This window comes from Euleptes europaea, chromosome 7, assembly GCF_029931775.1.
Source record: "Euleptes europaea isolate rEulEur1 chromosome 7, rEulEur1.hap1, whole genome shotgun sequence".
Taxonomy (NCBI): domain Eukaryota; kingdom Metazoa; phylum Chordata; class Lepidosauria; order Squamata; family Sphaerodactylidae; genus Euleptes; species Euleptes europaea.
In genome coordinates this window covers 50,806,176-50,833,818 of record NC_079318.1, presented here as the reverse complement: position 1 = coordinate 50,833,818, position 27,643 = coordinate 50,806,176, and the positions used below count along the sequence as shown (strand labels likewise).

Genomic DNA, 27,643 nt, shown 5'->3' with positions numbered 1-27,643 from the left:
CACTGCATAAATGATGCCGACCCCAAAACAGATAGCAGCTCAAAACCTATCCACCCCCAATAAGTTGATTGTAGATTTAAAAAGGGGGGAGTAGGGAGGCCTGTACTGATCTCCCCTGCAGCTGTCCTCAATTGTAGGCCTGGTGGAAAAGCTCTGTCTTACAGGCCCTGTGGAACTCTTTCAGGTGCCGCAGGGCCCTGATGTTACTAGGCAGAGCATTCCACCAGGCCAGAGCCATGGCCGAAAAGGCACACTCCTCGGGCCAGGGACCACCAAAAAGTTATTATCAGCAGAGCATACATGTAAGTGCTTTGGGTAGTGCCTCTGCAACCCTCATTAGGACAAACTGGAACGATCCCAAAATTATCATATGTGTTTGATAAGAGACATCTTTAAGTATGGATATTGCTAAATTAAGGAACAAGGTTAGCAACTATATCTTTCACTGAACTATAACAAAAGCCCATACTACATCCAAACTGCAGCCCAATTTCCTTTTAATGATTCATATCACTCTATGCAACAAAAGTGTAAATGGGGTTAGATAAGACTTGCCATATCTTGTTGGATCCAAGCCTGAGCAGAGACTTTAGATTATGGCACAAAACCAGGGCTGGATCTAGGGGGGCGAAGGGGGGCAGGTGCCCCAGGTGGCAGGCAGAGAGGGGGCGGTACAGTACAGTAGCTTCACGTTTGTCATTTTAGCTTCTAGCAGCATAATTACCAGATGAAACTTTTCTTGGGCTGTACTTTATCAGACTGTGAAGGAGCGTGCTGTATTTAAAAAAAATGTCTGGGAAAAGGCTAGGCTGAAAAACCTTTTCTTTGGGTTAGGCTTTTATGTGTGCAGACGGGTTAAGGGAATATTCAAACATTAGAGATCGATAAAATAATGTAAAAGTGTTATTCATTAAAAGTTCATAGAGGTGAACCTAATTTATAATGTCATTTAAAAGAGTTGTTGATTATATATGTTGATTATACACGTGTGTGTGTGTGTATAATATATGGGGGCATCATTTTGTACTTTTGCCCCCCTTCAAAAAAAAATGTAGATCCAGCCCTGTGCCAAACCAGGAAAAACTTAAGCTGTCAGACAATGCAATCTGGTATATCTACACACATGTAGATGTATACTTGATAAGAAGGTTTTCTAACACTGCAGTTTCCACAACTGCTTCCGTTCAAGGTGTAGATATATATAAAAAAAAAAATTAAGGAGTTTGAAATTTAAAAAATGGTTACCAAAGTTTCAACTGACACTTGTACCTTTTAATATTCTACCACATCAGTAATGAAGATGAGATGCAAACGTGTTTAACTCTAAAAGGCAGACAATTTAATAATTTGTTTCCTATGGGTACATAATGAGATAGTTAAACCATTCTCAGGAGAGAGATAAGCAGATATTAAAAGGTCTTTCCAATACCTGTAATGGCTAAGGGCAACAGCTAATTCAATAGATTCGATCAAAATCACTACTTCTTTCAGTGCTTCTGATTTATTACTTTGGCTGTAGTTAGTCATCACTCATTTTAGTTTGGTTTTCACTGCTCATAAATTATGCCTTATAAATAAAAAGATACAATCAAGGAAATCATATCAATTGGGCCACAGCTCTGTGGTATATTTTCCCACGGCACTCACACTAATGTCTTTTTAAAAGGTAGGCTTGTCATGGCATTTGAATATATCAGAATCACAATCTAACTAAGGAGGTCCTTCCAGTGTAGGTCTTCAATAGTGTGTGGGTGGGGGGATACTTTTTGGGGGGTTTAAGGAATAAACATAGGTTTGCAAATCAGTTACTTGTTATACACAGAGATTTAGAAAGGTAGGAACTTTGGTCAGAAAGAAGTGACTTTTTAACTGGATTGTGTATGAAAGATTTTGAAGCAGCTTGAGATCAGTTTCCTATTATACCAGCAAAGTAATAGTGTATCCTAACTTGTGCATATAACAACAACAAACATGCTACATTGACTTTTTTCTTTAAATTAACAGCAAATTTTTTATTTTTATTTTCTTCTTTTATTTTCTACCTTCCCAATGGGGACCCAAAGAAGTTTACATAGTTCTTCTCTACTCCATATTAACTACCTTGTAAGGTAGATTAGGCTGAGAATGGGTGATTCCATGGGAGTTTGGAATCCATGGGATTCCATGGGAGAGTGGCATTTGAACCTGGGTCTCCCAGATTCTTGTCCAATACTCTAATCCCTAAACCACACTAATGAACAACAGAGGCATTAAAATAACTAATAATTTATCTAAAATGCCATTAAAAGCATGGCATTCAGTTCCCCTGTAGGAAATGGTGGCTTTGGAGGATGGACTCTACAGCAATATGTCCTGCTGACATCTCTCCCTTCCCCAAACCCTGCCCTTCCCAGGTTCCACCCCCAAATATCCAGGAATTTCTCAACCTGGAACAGACAATCCTAGTGCTGCATAAGAAGAAACTTGAGGTTTTAGAAGAGCTGGAGGATATACAGTGGGAAAGTTGGGCACACAAACCCCTGACTGAGGTGACTGAATGAGCTATATACAATGATGTAGAGATTGTGACTGGAAGAAGGCAGTCCCTTCTGTGGATTGGTTTTGGGTGCATAGGGGCATGTATTTTGTTTTGTTTTTAAATTGGCATATTTCTCTAATACACTAATGGTACATTGGTATGGTCCAGTATAAGTAGGGTTGCCAGGCCCCTCTTTGCTACCGGCAGGAGGTTTTTGGGGCAGAGCTTGAGGAAGGCGGGGTTAGGGGAGGGACTTCAATGCCATAGAGTCCAATTGCCAAAGTGGCCATTTTCTCCAGGTGAACTGATCTCTATCAGCTGGAGATCAGCCGTTATAACGTTATAACAGGAGATCTCCTGCTACCACCTGGAGGTTGGCAACCCTAAGTATAAGACTTGGGGATTTCTACTCTAACAAAACAAATAGCCTATCAGAATTTCTGGATGCCCCCTCCCCCCCAGTAAAATGGACTTTTGCTAAAGCTCCAGCAAGGAAATGAAAGGTATCCAACATTCCTGACCTCAGTTGAACTGCTAATGTCAAACCCATCAAGCTGGACCTTGATGACTGACAGCATTTTTTAAAGTGTTGCAAAGAGCCTGCCTGTAGTGCCTTAATTTTAGCTTCATTCAGCTGGAGGAAATTTAGTCGCATTTAAAATTTTATGGCCAGCAAACAAGCCTCCAAGAGAGAGGCAGCAGAATCAATATCGCGCTTAAGTGAAATATAAATCTGGGTTTCATCAGCATAATAGCAAAAGTAAATCCCTATACTTATGAATAACGTGTATCGCAGGCAACATATAAATTGTCAACAATGGCGGGGCTAAGAATAGATCCAAGAGGGATGCCACAAGTGACATCAATGGGAGAGGAATAAACACACACAGGTACACACACACTTCAACACAATAGATGGCTAAGAAAGAACAAAACTGTCTCCCAGTCCTGAGACAGGCGTGCCCAGTTTCAGAGTGAACTCAATAATTAATTGATTAACTAATTAAGCACAGGTGGTGGAAAACTTATGCCAAATCCAATCACACGCAGCTTACCCAGAGGCTTATCGGATGGCAGAGATGATAGCAGAGCAGCCTTACTTCACTATCATCGCAACATCTGCACAATTTCATCTAGTATTATTTTTCTGTGTGGGTAAACACCCTGTATATTTTGCTTTCTGTTCTTTGGAATGGTTGAACCCTTCCATAGTTCTTCATGTCAATTTTGCAAAGTTTTGTGTGAGTGTGTCCTCCGATTCATTCACATTTGCTCCAACCTATCTACATCTATTGGGTATTTGGGGGGCAGGGAGTTCCTGCTACCAAAAACAAACCCCAAACCTGTGAGCATCCCCCTTTCCTTTTGCTCTCACTATGCATGTGACAGGTGTGATTCAGAAAGGGAACTATCTCCCACTTCCATGCTGAAGACACCCCAAGGGAACAGCTATCAACTAAGATAGGGCAGATGTGCAAAGATGACAATGATATCCGGTGGATTTTTCCTTTCCCTTATCAAACCACTATGACAAAATAACGTTCACATATTTTCCTGTGCTGGAACCTAGCCTCTTGCCACCACTTAATTTGAGAAGGGAATTTTCAGGATTCACCACTCCCTTGTTTCTGTTCCCCATTGTGGATTTTTACGAAGCAGCTGTGACTCCAGATTCAACCTGGGTTCATAACATGAGTGGCGATACAGAGCTGGAGACCAAACTGCCCTCCAAAGAAGAAGAAGAATTGTTTTTTACATGCCGACTTTCTCTGCCACTTAAGGAAGACTCAACCCGGCTTACAGTCACCTTCCCTTCCCCTCCCCACAACAGACACCCTGTGAGGTAGGTGGGGCTGAGAGAGCTGTGACCAGTCCAAGGTCACCCAGCTGGCTTCATGTGGAGGAGTGGGGAAGCAAATCCAGTTCACCAGATTAGTCTCCGCCACTCATGTGGAAGAGTGGGGAATCAAACCTGGTTCTCCAGATCAGAGTCCACCGCTCCAAACCACCACTCTTAACCATTACACCACACTGGCTCTATTAGCCAGGAAGGTATTCATAGAAGCCCTGTTCACAAGTTAAAGTGAACACATGTACAATCCGTGTACATTGTACACAATTATTTGCCTTTATATATGCGTTGAGTAATTCTCACGTAATTCTCATGTTACATTTCATGCATGTACAGCTGAATGTGTGATTGAAACCCCAGATTTATCCAGGTACTAGGTCCATGGTCTCATTTGTAAAGTAAATGCACATTGGCTCTTTCTTACAAACAGGTGCCCCCATATACATGAAGGTTGGATATGTGTTCACTGTAACATGTGACCAGGGCTATTGGCATGACAGAAAAGCCATGTGGAGGCTGAGTGGAAGGTCTGCTAAAACAGTAGCTAGGAGTCCCATCATAAGAGGGAAAGTGCCAGGACTCACTCCCTGCTCCCACCTGGGGTTTGTTTCTTTGGGAGTAATTTGGCAGAAACAGGTTTGTGGCTGTTTCCATCCAGCTAATGTCTTAAGTATTTTGTTGCGGAAATACCAAGGGGAAGTGTGGTGTGTGGACGCATGTTCGGGTATATGTCAAGAGGGAGGTACAGTTAGTGTGCTCTGCTTGCTCCCCATAAGCATTGGGCCAGCAAAGAAATAATCATTATCCCCCTAACAAGATCCAAGGCTAGAAAGATGATACACAAGGGAAAGCAAAAACATGAAACAATATTGCAATACAATAATAAAGTCCTAGCAATGCTACTCGTGCTTTAGTGTGATTGGGACAAAAAGGGGAATCTAAGGGAAAATAAATTATGAACACGTACATTCCCTTTGTCCCAAAGAGAAGAGTCTGTGGGGCTGTGATCTGGGGAAGAAGAAGAGTTTTTCTACCTTTTTCTCTACCTTTAAGGAGTCTCAAACCAGCTGACAATCACCTTCCCTTCCTCTCCCCACGACAGATGCCTTGTGAGGTAGGTAGGGCTGAGAGAGTTCGGAGAGAACTGTGACTAGCCCAAGGTCACCCAGCAGGTTTCATGTTTAGGAGTGGGGAAACGAACCCGGTTCTCCAGATTACAGTCCGCTGCTCTTAACCACTACACCAATTCATCCAGAACAAAAGAAAAATCCAAACTAAAACCAACTAAAGAGTTGGGGATCCAAAGGGAGGCATTCAGTGACTCAGCAAAAGGGCGAAGTCCGGAAAAGCCACCCATGAAGTTGGGAATTGGGCTTGGGTACAAGACCAGCTACAGAGTTGGAGAGGCTTGAGAGGGCCTTTTAAAGGGTTTTGGTAAGGATGAGGTTGAGATTCAAGCAGGATTAGATCAAGAGTGCAGGCCGGGCACTAACTGAGGAGGTACAAAGCAATGTATCTTAGGTGGGGGGTGCAGCTCCAGCTATTTAACAAAGTCTAAGAAGCAGCATGATGATATCCCCCTAGTTTCAGGACTGAATTGCTGGGTTCAGCTGGGTGAGAGAAGTCTCTAGCTGTAGGTTATTAACCATCATACCTGAGTTAATGATTCTCAGGTGTGATGGGGCTTATGGAGGCTGAAGGCAATCAAGGTGCCCTTCGGTGCATTTTAGCAGGTGTGCTACTTCCCCATGGGGAGCATTTTTTTTGCTAGCTGGGCCCCGATTGTGATAGCAAGCTGGATTTATTTTATCTCATCCTCTGGTAGCTGGGTCAGAGAGTCCTTTGGGGGTATGCAAATACAGGAGTCCCTATGAGGGGGACATCTGCTCGCAACAAGCCTGGATAGTAATATTGAGAAGCATGGGACTCCATGACCCTTGCTCTGGAGGAAATGTCTGGCATTCCTGGAAAGCCCATTTTCCATTACTGATTATGGCTTTCTGGACTCTTGATTTCCTCATCTTTCTAATGATGTAATTTTCCTTAAACTTCAGTGAAGCAATGAGGTAAATACTAGGATTCTTTCCAAAATAGATCATTTTAGAGTCTGGAACCTTTTCCTCCCTCACACTTAATGTACCTGAGGGATATTTTTCTTCCATTTGGGCTTCTTTTTACCAAAACTGTTAAATCTTTTCAGAAAACTGTCTGGTGCATTATTGTTGAGGTAAGCATTTGTACTTGAAATCAGGTACTTAATATGTTTCAGAAGCAGTGTAACCTCCTTTACTGACCAGACGTTTGATGTCTGAGATTAAGGGGAGTGGGGAAGGAAAGAGTTTTTTTTCCTATTTTTCTAAAGACAACCTATCACTGTTGGCCATGAGCCATCAATAAACCTCAAACATAACAGATGCCTGTGGAACCCAAGTAAAACATATTTATTGTGGCATGAACATTAATAAAGACGAACACATGAAAATGGTGGACTTGCAGCATTTGAATAGATTTAAATGAGTTACCAATGAGTTACCAATGCACGCGGAGATTTACACAAATGTTCTGTTACACCAGTGTGGTGTAGTGGTTAAGAACGGTGGTTTGGAGCGGTGGAGTCTGATCTGGAGAACCGGGTTTGATTCCCCACTCTTCCACATGAGCGGCAGAGGCTAATCTGGTGAACTGGATTTGTTTCCCCACTCCTACAAACAAAGCTAGCTGGGTGACCTTGGGCAAGTCATTCTCTCTCAGCCTCACCAACTTCACAGGGTGTCTGTTGTGAGGAGGGGAAGAGAAGGTGATTGTAAGCCGGTTTGATTCTCCCTTAAGTGGCAGTGACAGTCGGCATATAAAAACCAACTCCTCCTCCTCCTCCTCCTCCTCCTCCTCCTCCTCTTCTTCTTCTTCTTCTAGTTTAAATTTCTTTAATCAAACAAATGACGTTGAGTATACTTCTTATATAACTCTGTAACCAATTTTTGGTCTATCTGGAACAGTGATTTTGTAGAGGCAACAACACTATTCAAGACATTGCCTATTACAGGACATTCATAATTTAACAAGCAAACTTCTCTGCTGAAATGCCCAGGAATTTTAATTTTATGTGAATTTTCAGTTATCTGTTAGGTCAGTTTCATACCTGATATTCATACTCCGTGAAAGGCAGGAGCTTGGCATCTTTGAAGGATGTGGATGAGCCATTGTACACAAGTACCAAGTCTACATTTAGTTGGCTGGGTGTTGCCTGTCTTCGGTAAAGCTCATAATACAAGATCCTTCCATTTGGCTTCTTTGGGCCTGTCCATACCACGGAAAGAACACATTGGAATCCATTGCTGTTTGACTGTACTTCTATTAGAGGGGCTGGCTGGATTTCAGGAGGCGCTTCCAGAGTCTGCACAGAAGCCCATTCACTGGAAGTGCAACCCAGGAGTGTGCAAGCTTGCACTTGGACTTCATACCTTTAGAAATACAAACCAGAACCCAGTTAGTAGAACATATATTTGTACACGTTACATTAAAAGATTTATAAAGTAAGGTTTATAAAGATTTATAAAGTTCTGAATTTCCAGTGTTGGGCAGGGGGTTGGACTAGATGACCCTAGAGGTCCCTTCCAGCTCTATGTTTCTATGTTTTTCTAAAGGTATTCCAAAATGGAGAGGTCATCAGAAACCTTTTTGATATATTGAAATTTAGGCCGAAAACAAAACAAAAACAAATCACTTTCTTTCAGAATGAATGGATACAATGACTGCTTATCTTTTCTTTCATCTTGGGTCTTGGTATAGTGCTAGTATGGAAATTGAATTGAATTCCTCAGATAAACTGATCTAGAACCCCATCTGTGCTTCAATGAACAGATGGCGCTCCTGCAAAGGTAATTTTTTCATTCACTCCATACCTCATTCCCACTGTGTGACTATAGTTGTAATGGAGAAGAGTGTTTTTCTACATGTGAATGAGTGAGCAAATGCTTTGCAAATGCATTGGAATCCCTGTGACCACAAGAAATCAGTTTGTTCATTTCTTAGGAATACTGTAGTTTAAAATATTGTCGAAGGCTTTCACGGTCAGAGTTCATTGGTTCTTGTAGGTTATCCGGGCTGTGTAACCGTGATCTTGGAATTTTCTTTCCTGACGTTTCGCCAGCAACTGTGGCAGGCATCTTCAGAGTAGTAACAGAGTAGAGTGTTACTACTCTGAAGATGCCTGCCACAGTTGCTGGCGAAACATCAGGAAAGAAAATTCCAAGACCACGGTTACACAGCCCGGATAACCTACAAGAACCACTGTAGTTTAAATATATTTTGTGTGATAATCCTTATATTTCCCTTAAACAGGAGAAATTCCACAACCCCCACTCGCCTGCTCCTTTGTTCCTTCCATTAGCAACCTCCATTTGCATAGCTAATGTGTGGCTGTGAATTTTGCATGCTTCTTTGAGGGGATTCTTCACTGCGAGGGCAGAGCAAACACAAAAGGTCGTGTTAAAGGGGCTCTTAAGAAATGCGAAGTTGGTATGTGGCGGCTTTGCAGTCACTTCCTAAATGACAGTTCAGCATGCAAAACTCAAAAAAAGCTGCGGGGCACTTCAGCCTGGAATGCGCTCCTAATTACCAAGCATAAATGGCCGAAGTTCACCCCGTCTCTTAGAAGGATTATGATTTAATACATATATTATAAAAGTTTAATCCAGGCCACCAACAGTCACCCCAATAATAATTTTATTTAGTGTATTTTTATCCTGTTCTTGCTCCACGAAACTCAGGGTGCCATACATGAGTCTCTCCTCCATTTTGTCCTGAAAACAATCCTATAATGAGGTTTAACTGAGACAGAAAAACAGGCCTTAGGTCATCTAGTGAGTTTTATAGTGAGCAGTGATTTGAATCTTGATCACACTACTCCAAGTCTAATACTCTAATAAATATACCACTGACTCTTTAAATTTAAAGCATTTATATACTGGTCTTTAAAAGTCCAAAGTTAAAACACACAATGTAATACAAATAAAACACTGAAAATATAATTAGCAGTCAATAAAATGAAGTCACAGCATAATCTCAGGAGTGACACTAAGATCCTCATTAAATCACCCATAGGGCTGCCAGGTCCCTCTTCGCCACCGGCGGGAGATTTTTGGGGCAGAGCCTGAGGAGGGCGGGGTTTGGGGAGGAGAGGGACTTCAATGCCATAGAATTCAATTGCCAAAGCGGCCATTTTTCTCCAGGTGATCTGATCTCTATCGTCTGGAGATCAGTTGAATTAGCAGGAGATCTCCTGTACTTCCTGGCAGTTGGCAACCCTAATCTCCCAACAGTCATACAATATATGTTCTAACACCAAAACCAGAAAGACCCCTAGATATTAAATAAGAGCAGTTGCTTCCAAAGTTGATCATATTCATAAGCTTCACTGAACAGAAATGGTGAGGCTTTGGGTCTAAAACTTGATTTCAGAACACACACTGAATTAAAGTAAGGCTGCAATATAACAAAACAAAAAAGTTTTCACCTGTTGGCAAAAGACAACAATAGAGGGAGACAGATTAATCTCACTGGGGAGCAAGTTCCAAACTTTTGGTGCCACGACTGAGAAGGCTCTTTCTCAGGTTGTGACCCATCTAGCCTCAGATGGCACCCAAAGAAGTGCCTCTGAAGATGACAGTAAAAGTAGGATCATATGGGAGAAAGCGTTCCTTCAGGTATCCTGGCCCAAAACCATATTGTAGCAATAAGCAAAACTAACAAACACTCAGTTGGCAAAGGTGTCAGATAAGGATGCATTTTATCTCCCTATCTCTTCAAACTATATGCAGACCATGTCATAAAGAAAGAGGGATTAGATTTAGATGAAAAAGGATTGAAAACTGGTGGAAGGAAATTAACAATTTGAGATATGCAGATGACACCACATTACTGGCAGAAAATAGGGAAGACCTGAAATGACCACTGCTGAAGATTAAAGCAGAAAGTGCCAAAGCAGGATTACAGCTTTATATCAAGAAGACAAAAGTAGTGACTGCTGGGGAATTACACAACTTTAAGACTGACAATGAAGAAACCGAAATTGTTACTGATTTTCTATTCATTGGCTCCATCATCAACCAAAGGGAGCCTGCAACCAAGAAAGCAGAAGGAGATTGAGACTGGGAAGGGCAACCATGAAGGTGCTAGATTCTTAAGTGTAAGGATGTGTCACTCGTGACCAAGATCAAGATAATTCATAACATAGCTTTCATGGGTATGAAAGTTGGACAATGCAGAAAGCTGACAGGAAGAAAGTAGATTCTTTTGAAATGTGGTGTTGAGGGAGTTTTACAGATACTGTAGACTGTTCTAGATCAAATCAAGCCTGAACTCTCCCTAGAAGCTAAAACGACTATCCTGAGGCTATCGTACTTTGGTCATATTATGAGAAGACAACAGTCATTGAAAAAGACAATAATGCTAGGAAATGTTGAAGGCAGCAGGAAAAGAGGAAGACGCAACAAGGGATAGATTGATTCAATCAATGAAGTCATGGCCCTCATTTTGCAAGACCTGAGCAAGACTATTAACAATAAGAAATTTTGGAGGTCATAAGTTGATAGTCACTTGACAGCATTTAACTCATGCACACACTGATTCAATTATTTTACTCACATTAGGGCTAAAATACATTTTACCAGAATTATCAGTTTAAAAAAAATTACAGAACAGCTGGAGGATCTAGATAATAAAAGCCATCATAGCATTTTTTTTCCTGTGATGTGCCTGAAGGTGCTGAGGGCAAGCAGTCAGTCTCTTGTATGAAGAAACAGTTGAAATGTTTACGGGAGTTAAGCACAGAGCAAGCTATGACTGAAAATGATTTTAGATTAAAATGTGGAATCCTGCTCCTTGCTATCCCACTGAATCCACCAGCAGGTGAGCTGGGGTGCTGTGTGTCCATTGGCCCAGCTCACCTGCTGGTGGCTTCAGTGGGATAGGAAGGAGCAGGATTCCACATTTTAATCTAAAATCATTTTCAGTGGTGCCTGGAACCACTGCCCTATACTGTGCCAAGGCTCTGACCATTTCATCTCAATAATGTGTCTCTTGTCTGTTTGCCTCAACCCTGCCCCTCCACTCTTGGTGCTGGGGCTGCAACATAATGATATTTGGTTCTTGTAGGTTATCTGGGCTGTGTGACCGTGTTCTTGGTATTTTCTTTCCTGATGTTTTGCCAGCAGCTGTGGCAGGCATCAGAGGAGTAACACTGAAGGACAGTGTCCTTCGGTGTTACTCCTCTGAAGATGCCTGCCACAGCTGCTGGCGAAACGTCAGGAAAGAAAATACCAAGACCACGGTCACACAGCCCGGATAACCTACAAGAACCAATGAACTCTAACCGTGAAAGCTTTCGACAATATACTGATATTTTTTTCCTTTTCAGGGGTGAGATGGAGAGCAGCTGTTTTATATTGTTATTGATTTCTTTTTCTATTTTTTACTTTGTCTTTTTATAAGTAAGAATTTTCCTTGCCCATGTATTATCTTAAGTTGTTATTAAAGAAAACAATTATTTTTAATTGTTTTCAAGCACATTTTAAAAGATAGCAACTGTGTTTCTTTTTTCTTTTCTTAAAAAAAAAACTAAATTAATTCCTCAGAATTTTCTAATGTCCAATCTGAGCGCCAACAAAATAAAGAGAAGAGCTTTGTTTATTGTTTTCTGGATTTTTCTAAGGGTACAAAAAAGGCATTTTCACTGAAATGCTGAGTTTGATGGTCCAGTTTAAACCCCATTCTTCCAGTGTCATTTATGTTTCCTCATCATGCCCCTTCTCTTTCAAGTGTAATCCTAAACACAGTTGCATCTTTTAAGTGGGTATAACTCCTTTGGGAATTGACACTCCAGATATTTCAGTCTGTCTGTTGGGGCCAGAAATATCTTGTTGATTTTTGCTTTCTTCCCATGGTACATACTAATCAGATTAACTTAGCATAGTCACTCATTAAAGTCTACATTCACAATTTACCTGTGACAGGGTTTTAGTTCTTCTGCAGTGTAAGACCTTCTTCTAAAGGAAACATGAGATGAGTCCACAGGAACAGTTTTCTTTGCCAGTTCCATAGGATCCCGAACAGTGATTGTGTAATTGCTTATATCACCATTGACTTTTGCTGGAGGATCCCAGCTGACCAAAATTAACCCTGAGGACCATGCTTGAAGTCTAGGAGGTAGCATTCCAGATGGTGCAGAGGGGTTGGTTCTAATTTTGGCTACTGGACTGGTTACACTGCCTTGGCTGTTGTTTGCAGTAACAGCGTAGCTATATTCTATTCCTGGAGTTAGCATAAAGTCATGATAACGAGTATCCAGACCAGAATAAACCAGCATGTCATTTCTTCTCAGTTCATAACTTTGGATTTTACCATTTGGATTGGCAGGAGCCTTCCATGTGATTTCTATTGACTCCGAACCTGTCACTAGCAACTTGGGGGCTTCCATATTAAGTGGTGGGGCCTCCACTGTCCATACAGACTGAGGTTCACTAGCTGTGCAGCCTCCGTTAGTACAAGCAACCAGTGTGCTCTCATATTTCGTGTAAGGCTGTAGATTCAACACTGTCCTGAACAAACTCTTCCCAACATAGATCTCATCACCGTTCAATTTTAAAATGTACTTGGTGATTTCACCATTTTGAATTTGAGGGGGTGACCAGGACATGTTAATTTGGGTGGCGCTAATATCTTCCGGAGAGGGAGGATTCACAAATACTGGAGCTGCTTCTAGAGTCTGTATGCTTGTTGGGTCACTGGTGGAGCAGCCTCCCATGGTACAAGCCGTTACTGCATAGTGGTAGACTGAATACGGCAGTAACTCTTCATCAGTGTAGTTGAAAACAGTGGCATCAAAGCTAAAAGGATAGGGAACATCATTTCTCTGGAGTCTGTATGACTGCAGAATACCATTGGGCTCTTCTGGGGGAGACCACAAAACCAACATTTTGTCAGGGCTTGCAGGTATATATTGCAAGACTGGCACAGCCAAACCCTTTGGGGCAGCTTGACTAGTCTTTGCGGCCGACCATGAGCTATCCGTATAGCCTGCTGAATTCCAGGCACGTATTTTATATTCATATCTAGTCCACGGCTGCAAATGCTGAATGTTATACACAAATGAATTATTCCCAGTGTTATATTCTGTGAAAACAATTTTCTCTTCTCCTATTGTTGCATTGTTCCCTGAAGCATCTTCTTTGGTGCATCTGTGAATAACTTCATAGCGTATTATTTTCCCATTTGAATTAATTGGTTTAGACCAGCTTAGTTCAATGCTGGTTGCGTTAACTGACTGGATTATTGGTGCCATCTGAGATTCAGGAGGGGCCTCATCTGTCCAGACTGGCTGGGGTGAAGAGCGAGTGCAGCCGGCTCCGGTGCAAGCCTCGAGGACCAGAGTGTACAGAGTGAATGGCTCAAGGCGTCGGAAGAGGAACTGCCGAGACAAACCACTGTATTCGAGGCTGTCATCATTGAAAATATTGTAGGTCTGAAAGAGAAAAAACAGATACTGGTAGAATTTGTACCTTGCTGCAGCAACAGTAGCAGCCCAAACACACTGATTAGCCTATCACTACTTACCAATCCAAATGCAATTTGCCAGCCCACCAGAGGCTCAGTAAACGTTAGCCTTTTATGTGTGGTTGTTTCCCTCACTGTCACCCCTCCGACGACTCTGGGTCTTAGTTTTGATTATGCGTGCCATTTCCGACCGTCGGAGGTTGCCTCACTCTCCCCCTACATTTCCCCGCATTTTGCCTGTGTTTTCAGAGACCTGTTTTATCTCGAATTTAAAAACACAGGCAAAACGTGGGGAAGAGCGAGACGACCTCTGATGGTCAGAAACGGCACGCATAATCCAAACAAAGATCCAAAGTCATCAGAGGGGTGACTGCAAAGGAAACAGACATGCATAAAAGGCCATTGTTTTTGTTGGCTGAGGGGGACCAGAAAAACTAGTCACTTATTGATACATGGATTGCAACCTGAATTTGATTTGGCTGTTTCATGCTGTCTTGAACATGTGACATCCGTTTTTTTCCATAACCTTCTCTATTCTCACAAAAAATGTTAAAATGGTGTTTTGAAATTTTAAAAAAGAGACTCAAGGGTCTCATTAATTCCACATATTGGGGAAATTCAGTGTGATGAAACGAGGATTGGTTTGGAAGATGAGGCTTTAGGGCCCACCCAGCCATGAAATTCAGCCGGTAAAGGGGTGGCAAATTAGTAATAACACCCCCCCCTAAAAATAGGTGACTTTGTGACTAGTTCCTATTTCCTACTCTAGCCCATTCCAGAGGGCTGTTGTGAGGAACATGGTGATGGTGTGGAAACTCTTGATCTCTTTACATGGAGGATACAATGCAAGTTAATACCGTATTACACTTCTAGAAGTGAAGCTACAGACCCGGATTGATTGAACTGGTGTGAAGTTTCAGTTTCTCAGTGTCCAAAACAATTTGCAGTATTAGTTCTGTGACAGAAGAGAATTCTCTCAGTTTGGCCAGGATTAAAACCTCACATGGGCATGGTTCAGGGTTGTCAAAAGGTCCTGAGAGCCAGGATCAAACCAGATGTGACAAATCCTTTTGTATTTATTCATATATCTGTGAATTCATATGCAAAATGGGGATGGGAGCTGTTATTGTTATTGTTTTCACAAAGGCTAGAAAAGAACCTCCGCATTCCATTAAGGATGGAAACAACTGAGACCAAGGTGCATGGCTAAAGCACTGGTACATGTGTCCTGCCACCCTGACTGTGTTTCCATACTCCCATGTATCCCAAGGTTGCTCTTTCAGAGCTCACCCCCCCCCCCAGATAAATAGTCATTTCTGACAAATAAATAGTCCTTAGTGTGTGGTATGCATTTCACATGCCTGGCTTCCTACAGTAAGTATGAAGGCATCCCTTGAGAGAGACCTTTGCCTATCCCTGAGATGCTGCCAGCTTGACAAGTTGTACTTCCCTCTGAATGTGCTCTGGTTTACCAGAATGTTACAACAAACCCTTATGCATATTTCAAAAGAATATTCAGAACAGTCAAATTGATGGCCATGTATTTAGGGAAGAATGTTCCATTTAGCCCCCTTCCCATTTTTTTCAACTTTATATTAAATATAATTCCATCATTTGGATTACCTTAATTATACCATTCGGTTTAGAAGGTTCTTCCCATTTAAGTAACAGTGCCCTGCCATTCTCTTTCTTTTCCACTGTAAAGTTGCCCAAGGCACTCGAGGCGGCTTCCAGGGTGCGCACTGAAGTCCAGGGACTCGAAACTTGCCCAGCATTGTTGACAGCAACAATATGAATGTGGTAGGTTGTAAACGGCTTCAAGCCAAACAAGTGAGTTTGATGCACTGTTCCCTGCAGCAGAAATATATAGAATTTTCTTTAACTTTGGTTTAAAAAATGTATTCATCTGTTGCACATAAAGCGGATCCAGACTAACATTTTTTATGGCCAAGGATTTCTGTCCACAGAGTCCAATTTTCCTGTGTCCCCCTTACCACAGCTTTCTGCAATGCCTCCCAAATTGTGTTCCCAGGAAAAGGATTTTGGGGAGCATTTCAAGCTGCTGTGGGAGAAGGTAGGCAAGAAAACCACATTCCATTGGTGGAAGCGCTTGCAGCTGTGGAAACATCTAGTCTAGATCCCAGCCATTGTCTGTTTCATGCACTTCCTGTGGTTTCCCACCAAAGTTGCTGCTCAGGCTGATACTGCTTAGCCTCAGCAATACTACAATGCTAGACACTTCAAAATCATTCTCTTCATTTTTAGTTAAACACTGGAATTACGATGGGTTGTTTTATGCAGTGTATCTAAAAGATTCATGTTACCAGGCCAGCAATGATAATGCTTTCTTCTTGGCCAAAAACGCATGGTCCCTTAACCCACTTTATTCCCCATTTCAGCCAGGATCAAATTTACCGGGGCTGGGGGGGAAACTGTACGCATTACCTTAAAAAGCAAGGACGAAACTGTGCCAATCAATCCATGTAAACAGAAAGTGTTGGAGACTTGAAGTTCTTGTTTAGTTTGGCACACACCCCACGCCCCCGGTGATTGGTCATTTCAAATTGACCAATGAGGGCTTTCCCTGCCCCGGGAAATGACCAATCACCAGGAGCGGAGGTGTTGCAAGCTAAACAGGAACTGTGCACATCTCTCGCACTTTCTGTTTACATGGATGGATTTGCACACAGTTTTGTCCTTGCTTTTCAAGGTAATGTGTACAGTTTTCCCCCAGTCCGCGTCAATTTGATCCTGGCTGAAATGGGGAATAAAGTAGGTTAAGGGACCATGCACTTTTGGCCCTTAAGTGTATGTACAACCAAACATTTGGTGGTGGGAAATGCCATCAAGTTGCAGCCAACTTATGGCGACCCTGTAGGATTTTCAAGGCAAGAGATCAACAGAGGTTGATCTCTTGCCTGCCTCTGCATAGTAACCCTGGACTTCCTTGGTGGTCTCCTGTCCAAATACTAGCCTGGGCCATCCAGGTCAGGGAAACCAAACCTTTATGAGGAACTTAAAAAGGTAGTGCAAAATCTCTCTTTAGGATTCCATTACCTTTCCTTGTCCAAATTAAAATCTTTGCCTTACCATATAAAGTGCCAACGGTATGGCTTCATCGTATGGGACTGTTTGCATAGCCTGTGCTGAAGTCAAAGAGTGAGAAAGCCTCCAAAAATGGGGGGGGGGGGAAGGGAAAAACCCTTTTAAAAAGGTACACAAAATGATGTTGACATGAACATAAGCAGAACTGGGAAAGCTTTTGCTCATGGCACAAACAGCCAGTGCAGTGCCTAACTTCCAAGCATACACAGCAGGACTTTTTTCTAACCAGAAGGAAGGAAGGAAGGAAGGAAGGAAGGAAGGAAGGAAGGAAGGAAGGAAGGAAGGAAGGAAGGAAGGAAGGAAGGAAGGAAGGAAGGAAAATGTCATCTTTAACTCCTTATTAAACCTCCTACACCTGCTCCCTCATACGCCAGCTACACAAAACTTAGTTCCCAACACACAATTGTTTCCCAAAGCACAAAATGTATCCAGTCACAAGTTGCATTCTGGTTATGTGACCTTTTTGGTGACATCCCTGAGTTGGACATAATGTCTCTTCCTTTGTGCTGTATTGTGGCAGATAACTTTGGTGCTATTGGAAAACAATATTAAATGAAGGGGTTGTATTTCATCATCCCCCCTTAATTTGACTAGTCATTTAAACAAAATCTGTTGGACTAGGGCTTTTCTTTTGTAATCCTTAACTCAGTCTCTACTACGGAGCAAAGAAGTCAGGAGCCAGGAGTCAGTTTTGCACTGAGTGGCCAAAAGCCAGAACTTCTAATCTTTTAAATATTTAAATCTCTGTTAAGGTCCTAGACTCAGAAACATTTTAGCGCAGGAAAAAAAATAAACATTTTTTTAAAATATTAAAAGTTAGATGATAAATATTTAAATAGTTATTTCCCCACAACAATGAGTTTTCCTTTTAGATAAATATAGTGCAGCATTTGAATGTCCATTCTGAATATTAAAACTCAACATGCCTCTACTACAGATTATAAATATACTTTTCAATGACAATTATTGCCCCCCCCCCAACTGAACAGGGCAAACACTGGTGAGATTAATAATGAAAAGGTGGGGGGGTGAGTTCAGCTATTTGTGAGGAATTTCCAGTCATACATAATAAGAAAAACCAGAGTTTATCCCACTCAGTGTACAGTTTCCCCCCAGTAAAAAGCACTTTATTAATAAGGTATTTGCATGAAACAGGCAACAATTTTGTCATAGTTTTGATTAACCAGTGAGATGTATTTGATCAGACTATTACAGAATGTAATCAATATGGAATTGCATTAAGGTTTATTGTTTACCACTGTACTACAATTCAGGGATGGTATCAGAGGTCTCTAATGACCCTCCATGTTAATTCCTGTGGGGTCCAAAAGAGACCATCTGGCGCTTTATTTGCACACTTTCCCCCTTAACTCAAAATCTTCTTATTTTGATTTTTTTTTAAATCGTCCCAAATGACTAACATTGTCTCACTGTGTCATTAAATGACAGTTTTAATCATGTTGGGGCATATAGATTCATTAGTTCTACTGTCTCTGTTGTATTCTCCCCAATTTACAGAGTTTGGGGTTTTAATTGACCCCAATGGCATTTTAATGAAAGTTCAAATGAATAAAAAGTTTGCACTCTTTCACACATACACAGTGTGTGATTGCACCATAGAATGATCAACCACTTTTTAAAGTAGAATACATGGAGTATGAAGTGCACTAGACCGGGGGGGGGGGGACATTTTACCCATGTTACCCGTTTGTTTGTTTTTAAACTTCTTTGGCAAAAGCACAGTAGGATTTTGTGTAGAAATCACCTTAAACAAATATTTTTTAAAGTTGGTTATTTCTGGATATTTAGAAATATATTTTGTCATAAGAAATGAGAAAAGCACGTGGGATAGAAAGAAAAAAACCAGACGTATATTGTTAAAAATGGCTCAATTACAGTATGGAGAATCTTGTTCAGCCCCTAGATGGCAATACTATCAAACAGTTTTTGTACCATGAGTACTTAATGATTAACAACCGGCGTTCAGTCATCCAACATACTCAAGGCAGCCATTAAAAAAATAACAAAAATGATTTCATTATAGATTCTTTTAATAAACATTTATGGCTTAGATCCTTGAAAGTGGAAGCATTCAAATTGCCATAGCTAAAGGGAACTTGTACAGCCCAATGCAAAATTATGGACTGTGGGTTAAAGTACAGAGCTCAAATTGAAGTTCATGCTTGGCATAAAAATCTGGCATCAGGAATTACGCTGGCACAAAATACGATTAAAATTACTTTACTATTTGATGCGGTCTGTATTAACTGTTTTTTTATGAAGACAGTTATCTATTAGGTTTCGGCAACCAAACTTTTAAAAGCCTACAATTTATACCCTAAGGTTTTGTCCACCCTAAGGTGGACATTCAGATTTAAATGACTGCTTCTGATCTATTACACAGAGCCTTGGAGAAAGGGGCAAACACAGGATTATATTCATCAGATGGAAAAAAATGTAACAACCTCAGCTGTATTTGTATGTGAGTGTATAGATGGAACAATCAAGAGCAGCGTTTCAGAGGAACTGAGGCTGCAAAATGAATTCTCCTAAACCCTGCTACTAAGAGGATTGCACTGCTTGCTCCAATAATTCTCTACAGGAGTCCTAAATAAGTGCAAGAAAATTCGTTAAAGAGCCTTGTCTCTGGACCCCTCTGAAGAGGTAGGAAGGGTTCCAATGGCTTAAAAGGCAGATCCCAACAACTCATTTAGAGGTGGAGTGGACCATCACCTAAGGGCCTAACCTAGGAAGCACTGGGCCAAAACGCATGGTCGCTTTAGCCTCTTTTAGTCCCTGTTTCAGCCAGGATTCAGCCAGGATTGAACGCATACATTTTGCTGAACGTGCGTTCGTTCCTGGCTGAATCAGGGAATAAAGGAGGCTAAAGCGACCATGCATTTTCGCCCACTGTCTCTCCTTCAGTTCTCCATGTTCCACACCCCCATTTAGTCCAGCAGCTGCTGCTGCTCCTGTTTTTTTTCTTAACACTCATCCTTTGTTCTCTCTTATTGCTTCTTCAAATTATGTTGGCCACCAAGGTTTGTGGTAATGCTTTGTTTTCCTTTCAGTGAATGGCTCAAGACTTTCTTCTGACTGAATCTACGCATTCTCCCCATCACCTTCTAAACACCACATTTTTTGTTTCAAATGGGGGCACATAGAAGTGTGGCATCTATATGGGGATTATTGCCCTCAGTGCATAATGTTGGGTATTTTGACAACTCTGGTATCAGATTTTGCCCAAGCTGCTGGCTTTTTATTTATCTGTACATTCTTGTGGAGGCCCTGAAAGCCCCATGCAACTCCAATAGGAGTATTAACAATCCATACACACAGAGCTTGGCAGTTTATCTGAATCTATAACCTAACCTAAGTGGACTATGAAGAAAGCTGATAGGAAGAAAGTAGATTCCTTTGAAATGTGGTGTTGGAAGAGAGTGCTACAGATACCGTGGACTGCCAAAAAAGAAAAAGAAAAGAAATCAGGGTTATAGATCAAATCAAGCCTGAACTGACCCTAGAAGCTAAAATGACTAAACTGAGGCTGTCGTACTTTGGTCACATTATGAGAAGACAAGAGTCACAATCATGTTGGAAAAAGTTGAAGGCAGCAGGAAAAGAGGAAGACCCAACAAGAAATGGATTGACTATATAAAGGAAGCCACGGCCCTCAATTTGCAAGATCTGAGCAAGGCTGTTAAGGATAGGATGCTTAGGAGGACATTGATTCATAGGGTCGCCATGAGTCAGAAGCAACTTGACGGCACTTAACACACACACATAACCTAACCTATCTGTTAGGCTTAATGCAGCATTACTCCCCATCATACATTCCACAGACTAATTATTCTAACAGATGAAGAAAATGCAACAAAGCATCCTTTTTCTTTTTTGTGTATCTTGAGTGAATACATCCATATCCCCCAACCCCAAGGCAACCCAAGTGACAGCATGTTACTATTATACTTGTGCATCATCTTAGTAAAGATAAAAAAATCATAACATTTTTCAAGCACAGTTTTTGATATAAAAAACCCAAAGATGAATAATTTGCACCACATTCTTTGTAACCCACCGCTAGAGCAAGGAGAGGCAGGGTGAAGTTGTTTCATACCTTCAGACTACATACTTCTCTCCCACCCACCCCAATGAATGAAGATGAGTTGCTTAAACTTTGGAAACAATTAACAACTCCTTTCAGAGAAAGTGAAAAGGAGAAGCATCCCAGAAGACTACAAACCTTTCAGTGCCGCTCGTGGGTAGGGTCAAAACTATCCAGCCTTCAGTACTCTGACAAGATTATATCTTTTCCTGTTATTGTCTTTGACTACTTGAAGTGCCCCAGTGGTGGAAAAAGGGTCAAGAGGTTTGTGTAGGTTGAAAAGGATCAAAAATTAGCATTGATTTGCAGTTGTCAATAACACTCCAGCTGGGTAGACTCCCTGCGCAAATGTTTAAACAGCACAAAGCTACACAAATGCGTCATCTTTTAATCTATTGATCTGGTGATCTAGCAGTTTCCAGGATTGTCACTCTGGGGCTTTGCAGTCTGCTTATAAGATCTCCCAACATGCTTTGGTATTTCCTTCCTGAATGCAGGAAAGGAACTGAATAATATTAGCTGTATTAGAAGAGTTGTTGTGGCATCTAAGAGCTGATGGACAGGTAATATGGCTATTTATCACTTCTTTGGGAGTAATCATCAAGACAGAGTGCCATTAATCAGAGACATTAAGACCGCTTCCAGTGCTCCAGAAGGACATTCATTTTCCATCAATTTATTCCCTCTTTGTATCTTATCTTCCATTTTAGCAGAATCTCATCTCCTTCCATTTTAGAAGAGATGATGTTTAAGATTGGGGTGGGGGATGTTCACATGTTCACTGGTGGGGAAATGTGTGGACGTATGAACACATATGAAGTTGAATTAACCAAGTCAGTTCATGGCTCCATCTAGTTCAGAATTGTTTATTCTAACTAACAGCAGCTGACCATGCTCTCTGGTGGAGAATGGTCATTCCTACCACTCAGCACATGAAATCTGTTAACTGGAAATGGCAGGGATTACTCCCAAAGAAGTAATAAATAGCCATATTACCTTCCAACAGCTCTTAGATGCCACAACAACTATTCTAATACATCTAATATTATGGATCTGCATGTTGAGGCATGTGATCTGAGTCATGGTCCCTCTCAAGGCCACGCCCCCACCTCATCATTACATGATTTCCCCCACTTGTTTACATTTGTTTTCCTAAATTTTCTGATACCACACAGCAGCTGTGGGGAACTGCTTCTTTAAAAAAAAAAAAAAAGGAAGGAAGGAAGGGCTCCTATCTGACCCCCAAGCAGCTTTCTTGCATGAAATCTGCACCAAGAGCTCCCCTTTATTTCACCAGTTTTGCTGCTCCATGTGCACAGATACTTCATGCAGAGCAGCAAAACTGGCCAAATAAATGGCTGCAGGGCACATGTCAGGCTGCTATCTCGGTTTCGTTATTGCCTCTGTCTCTGTGCTGTATTGTCTGCCCCCCAAGGTCGCATACCTAGGCCTGGGAACTCAGCTCCTGGGAAACTGTATTCATGCGTGTAATCTCCCGCCTTTCCTGCCTTATAATATCTCCCAGCTAGTGAGCCTCTCATAGCTGTCATTTTATTCGTTTGCACTGTATGCCTATTTGATCAGTAAAAGCCATCTGTTTGGACTCTATATGACTTTGTGGTGATTTCTGGTTCTGTGGGCCAAGGGCTGACATTATGACAGCTATCTATCATCTTCACCGTTCTACTAGCCAGGCTGGAGCCCAGGGGGGTTCGCCTGCCACTTGGATGGGAGCTGTGCAGCTCTCCAGGTGATCTACTACCCTGGAGCCCTTCTCAGAGGACCCTACTCTGTTACAAGACTTAATCGCTGAACTTTTCCGGACGACCCGAGAGGTTTGCCGCTTGAGGGGACTGGTACAGGCGCAGTGGCAATCTCTTACAGGACGTCTCTGGATGTTAACATCGGAGGATACTGATGCTCGTTTAGATCTTCAGGACTTGGATCAATTACTGGACGATGCCCGATTGGCGACTGAGGATTTACAAATATTAACTGGACTTTTGGATAATCTTATTTCTCGACAAACTCTTTCTACCATGGCGGGAGCCCCGCCGGAGGGTTTTTCCCTGATCCCGGATGCGGCCAGCTGCCAGGCTGAAGCCAAGCGAGTCGCTATTAGCACCGCTCTTCTCCTTGTGGAATGTACAAAGGACACCCCGGTAGCCACCTTGGCTCAAGTTTTGACCCCGACGTTTGGAGCCGAGGCATCCGCACTGGCGGTTCGAGTACAACCTCTGCTGGGCGGGGAACCTGACCCCATACTCTTGCTCCTCGAGACAGAACTTTTGCCGCGCATTACGGCAGAGACTGCCCTAAGACTTGAGAACGCCAAAGTTCTTGCGGATCAGCAAGCCGCCGAAGCGGCTAGGGTCGCAAGAGAGAGAGAGGCGGCGGAAGCAGCCAGGGCGGCTGCAGCAAGGATTAGGAATCAGGCGAACGTGGACACGCGCCCCAAGGACTATGTACTGGGACTATCAGGTCTAACTTTTTCCCCGGCGTTTGTCCCGTCGCGTGCGACCCAACGCGCACGCCGTTTGGCTGACCGACGTCGAGACTCAGATGAGTCTGAAGACGAGGATTTATATGGGGATAGCTCTCAATGGGCCACGAGCTTCCGAACCAGTAAGCCTCATCTTACTGGTGGCCCGAGTGAGGAGGTTCATCTTTTACGAGCCCAGAATCGGGAGCTCTCCGACCGTGTTGATCAACTCCAGGAAGTAATGGAACTTATGCTTCAAGAGAACAGGCAATTACAACAAACCCTGATAGCTCAGAGACAGCCCGTTCCGATACCGGGTCAGGGGGTACCCGTACAACCACCCGCTAATGTGCCTGCTCCACCCTTACCTCCTGGAGCTCCTGTTGCTCCTCCGCCCGGACCACCCGTGCAACCACCTGCTAATGTGCCTGCTCCACCCTTGCCTCCTGGAGCTCCTGTTGCTCCTCCGCCCGGACCACCCGTGCAACCGGGTCAACCCGCGCCCGGCCCTTGGAAGCAACTCAAATTGAGGACTACGTATGACGGATCTCTTGAGACTTTGCCTTGTTTCTTGCATCAAGTGGACAGTTATATGCGAGAACAAGGTCAACTTTTCCCCACGGAAGATAGCCGGGTGCGGTACGTAGCTTCCCTCCTGACAGGCAAAGCGGCTGACTGGATGGTCCTCCAGTTTGACACCCGCTCTCGTGCGATTCGTTCCCTCAACAACTTCATGACTGCCCTGAGAAGGAGGTTTGAGGACCCCTTCCTGGGGGAAAGAGCCAAAACGGAACTCTTACAATTAAAACAAGGCTCTGCTACAGTTCGGGAATTTGCCGATGAATTTCAGCGACTGGCAAGTAAAATTGTAGGTTGGCCCGAGACCACCCTAATCCATCATTTCAGGGAAGCCTTGCATCCTGACATTCTGAACTGGTCTTACATGCGGGGCGATCCCGATACCCTCGAAGGCTGGATCCTATTAGCCGAGGAAGTGGAAAGCCGCCGCCGCTTTATTTCTCTCGTCCGTCAAAAGCACAAGGAGAAGGGCACCCAAAAGCCTCAACCCAAGGCACCACTGCTCGTCCCACGAAATCCCCCACGTCCGCTCCAGGAACGTGAAGCCCGATTTCAGAGGGGTGCCTGTCTTACATGCGGAGAAATGGGCCACTTTGCAGCCGTTTGCCCACGCCGCCAGGAATTATTTCGTCCCAGCACGACAACCCGCGCCCGAGGTCGTCCACCACGCAGAGGCACCGCGGCCACCCGCAGCGCAGCTCCGGGAAGGCCCACACCCTCTGCACTCCATGCCGGGGACCCAGCCTCCCTGCCTGCTTCCAACGACCCCGCCGGGTCTCGGATTACAAGTGCCCCATTGGGGGACAGCTTTCCCTCTTCGGATGAGGAAAATCCTTGGATTTCTCCAGCCTTAAACCTGGAATCTCCCCTCGACTTGTCAAAAAACGGCTCCGGTCTGTGGTGAATGGAGCATCTCCACAGACCTCTCAGGATCTTCCTATCAAACCGAATGCTCCTACCAAAATCAAAGAAGTGGACTCCACCGTCTACGTGGATGCAGTTTTACAACAACTTAACGGAGGTCCACAAATCCCCGTCAAAGCACTAATTGACTCCGGTTGCTGTCGCACTCTCATAAGCGAAGCCACGTTTGCTGCACTCAGAGCCGACTCAGAGGCTTTACCCGCCCCCGTCCAATTTGCTCAAATGGACGGGAGCCAATTCCAGGGGGGTCCAGTTGATCACCGCACCATAGGGGTGGCAATGGGAATTGGTTCCCACTGGGAACAAATAGACTTCACTATAGCCCCTATCCGATTTGAAGTGGTCTTGGGAATTAACTGGATTAAAGGACATAGTCCCAGTATTGATTGGGAAACAAACACTATCTCTTTCGCTAGTCCCACCTGCGACCAGCATCGGCAAAACTTTGCTCTGCCATTTCCGCCCGTTCCAGCATTAACCTCTACTGCCCCAGTACCACCGGCTCTACCCGCTGTATACCGGGACTTTGAAGATGTCTTCGACCTTAGGGAATGTGATGCCTTACCCCCCCACCGGGCCTCAGACTGTGCGATTGAAGTAGTAAAGGACTGCACATTAACCAAAAGTAAGATTTACCCTATGAGCGCTTCCGAGCGCACTGTCCTCCGGGACTTTTTGGACAAAAACCTCGCCAGAGGGTTCATTCGCCCTTCGAATGCCCCAAACTCGGCCCCCGCGTTTTTCGTCCGGAAAAAAGAGGGCGACCTTCGCCTGTGCATTGACTTCAGAAAGCTCAATGCGGTTACCCAGACCAACGCCTATCCTATCCCATTAATATCGGATATTTTGGGACAATTACAGGAAGGCCGTGTGTTCTCTAAATTAGACTTGGTGGAAGCCTACTACCGAGTCCGTATCCGCGAAGGAGATGAACACCTCACTGCCTTCTCTAGCTGTTTCGGAATGTATGAATTCCTTGTAATGCCATTCGGATTAAAAGGGGCCCCGGGGGTCTTCATGCAACTCATCAATGAAATCCTACATGACCTTCTATATCGTGGGGTGGTGGTCTACTTAGATGACATTCTCATTTATTCGAAAACTGTGGACGAGCATGTGACTCTGGTCAGGGAAGTTCTACAACGCCTGCGTAACCATCAACTGTTCGCTAAACTAGCTAAGTGTGAATTTCACCAAAGCAAACTCACGTTTTTGGGATACATCATCTCCCACCAAGGTCTTCGCATGGACCCCGCCAAAGTCCAAGCCGTCCTCGATTGGACTCCCCCCACCAACCGTAAGCAAGTACAGCAATTTCTGGGATTTGCAAACTTCTATCGGGGATTCATCCCTAACTTCGCCCAAGTGGCTCTACCCATTACGGACCTGCTGAAAACTAAGGGAAAAGTAAGCTCGGCTGCCTTGCCCTCCGCAAAAATCCTATGGACTGAGCAATGCCAAGCCGCCTTTCTGGCCCTCAAACGCCTCTTCACTTCGGAGCCGGTGCTACGGCACCCAGACCCAAATCAAATGTTCATTGTGCAAGTCGATGCTTCCGATGTAGCCATGGGAGGGGCTCTCCTCCAGCAAGGACCGGACGGTCTTCTTCACCCTTGCGCTTACTTTTCAAAAAAATTTGCGCACGCTCAATTAAACTGGCCCATCTGGGAGAAAGAGGCCTCTGCAGTTCATCATGCACTGACTTTATGGCGGCAATTCTTGGAAGGGTCTAAAGTACCCTTTGAAGTTTGGACCGATCACAAAAATCTAGCTGCCCTCACGGGGTCCCATAAGCTATCGGCGAAACAACAACGGTGGGCGGAGTTCTTTGCTCAGTTCCGTTTCACCCTGAAGCACGTCCCTGGGAAGCAGAATGTTCTCGCGGATGCCCTCTCCCGTTTACCACAATATCCGGTAAAACTCGAAAGACCCACCAACTCTCTGTTCACCCCTATGCAACGTGGGGCCCTACCTATGCTGGCTGTGCAAACCCGATCCCAGCATCAGCACACCTTTCCTAACTCGCAAGCTCCGCCAGCCCAACCGGCTGCCCAGCCGCCACCGCAACAGACCGGAGTTCCCGCCCCTCCTACCCCTCCGACCGCTCAGCCGCCTGCAGTCTGCGCGCCGCCGCACGTAAGCACTAGCCCTATAACTGTTTCTCAGATCTCCATGACCGACGGGGGGGCTCCCTCCAAAATCCCCATCTCCGAATCCTTTTTAACTGTCCTTCGGGACCAGTGCCTTTTCGAACGTTCCGCTCATACCCTACCTCCTGGTGTTTTGGAACAAGGGGGGTCCTGGTACAAAGACTCAAAATTGTATGTACCCAAAGCTCTCCGGAAGGACGTTTTACATTTAGCTCATGGAGCCAAAACAGCTGGGCACTTTGGGTTTCTGAAGACCCTTCACTTATTGCGCAGACAGTTCTGGTGGGGGGGAATGCGTTCCGACATTGACTCCTTCATCCGCAGCTGTCCCGTTTGTGCCGCTGCGAAACGATCGCAGGGCAAACCCCCGGGACTG

General features: G+C 43.7%; 1 protein-coding gene across 1 annotated transcript in view; it reads right to left on the bottom strand.

The window, feature by feature from the left end:
* USH2A (usherin) overlaps positions 1-27,643 on the bottom strand; it is a 588,113-nt gene that overhangs the window by 34,427 nt on the left and 526,043 nt on the right. The window contains exons 61-63 of the mRNA XM_056852957.1: positions 15,546-15,773; positions 12,374-13,890; positions 7,510-7,831 (exon numbers count right to left, since the gene is read on the bottom strand). Of these exons, the coding sequence (XP_056708935.1) occupies positions 7,510-7,831; positions 12,374-13,890; positions 15,546-15,773 (2,067 nt within the window). The remainder of the gene's footprint in view (positions 1-7,509; positions 7,832-12,373; positions 13,891-15,545; positions 15,774-27,643) is intronic.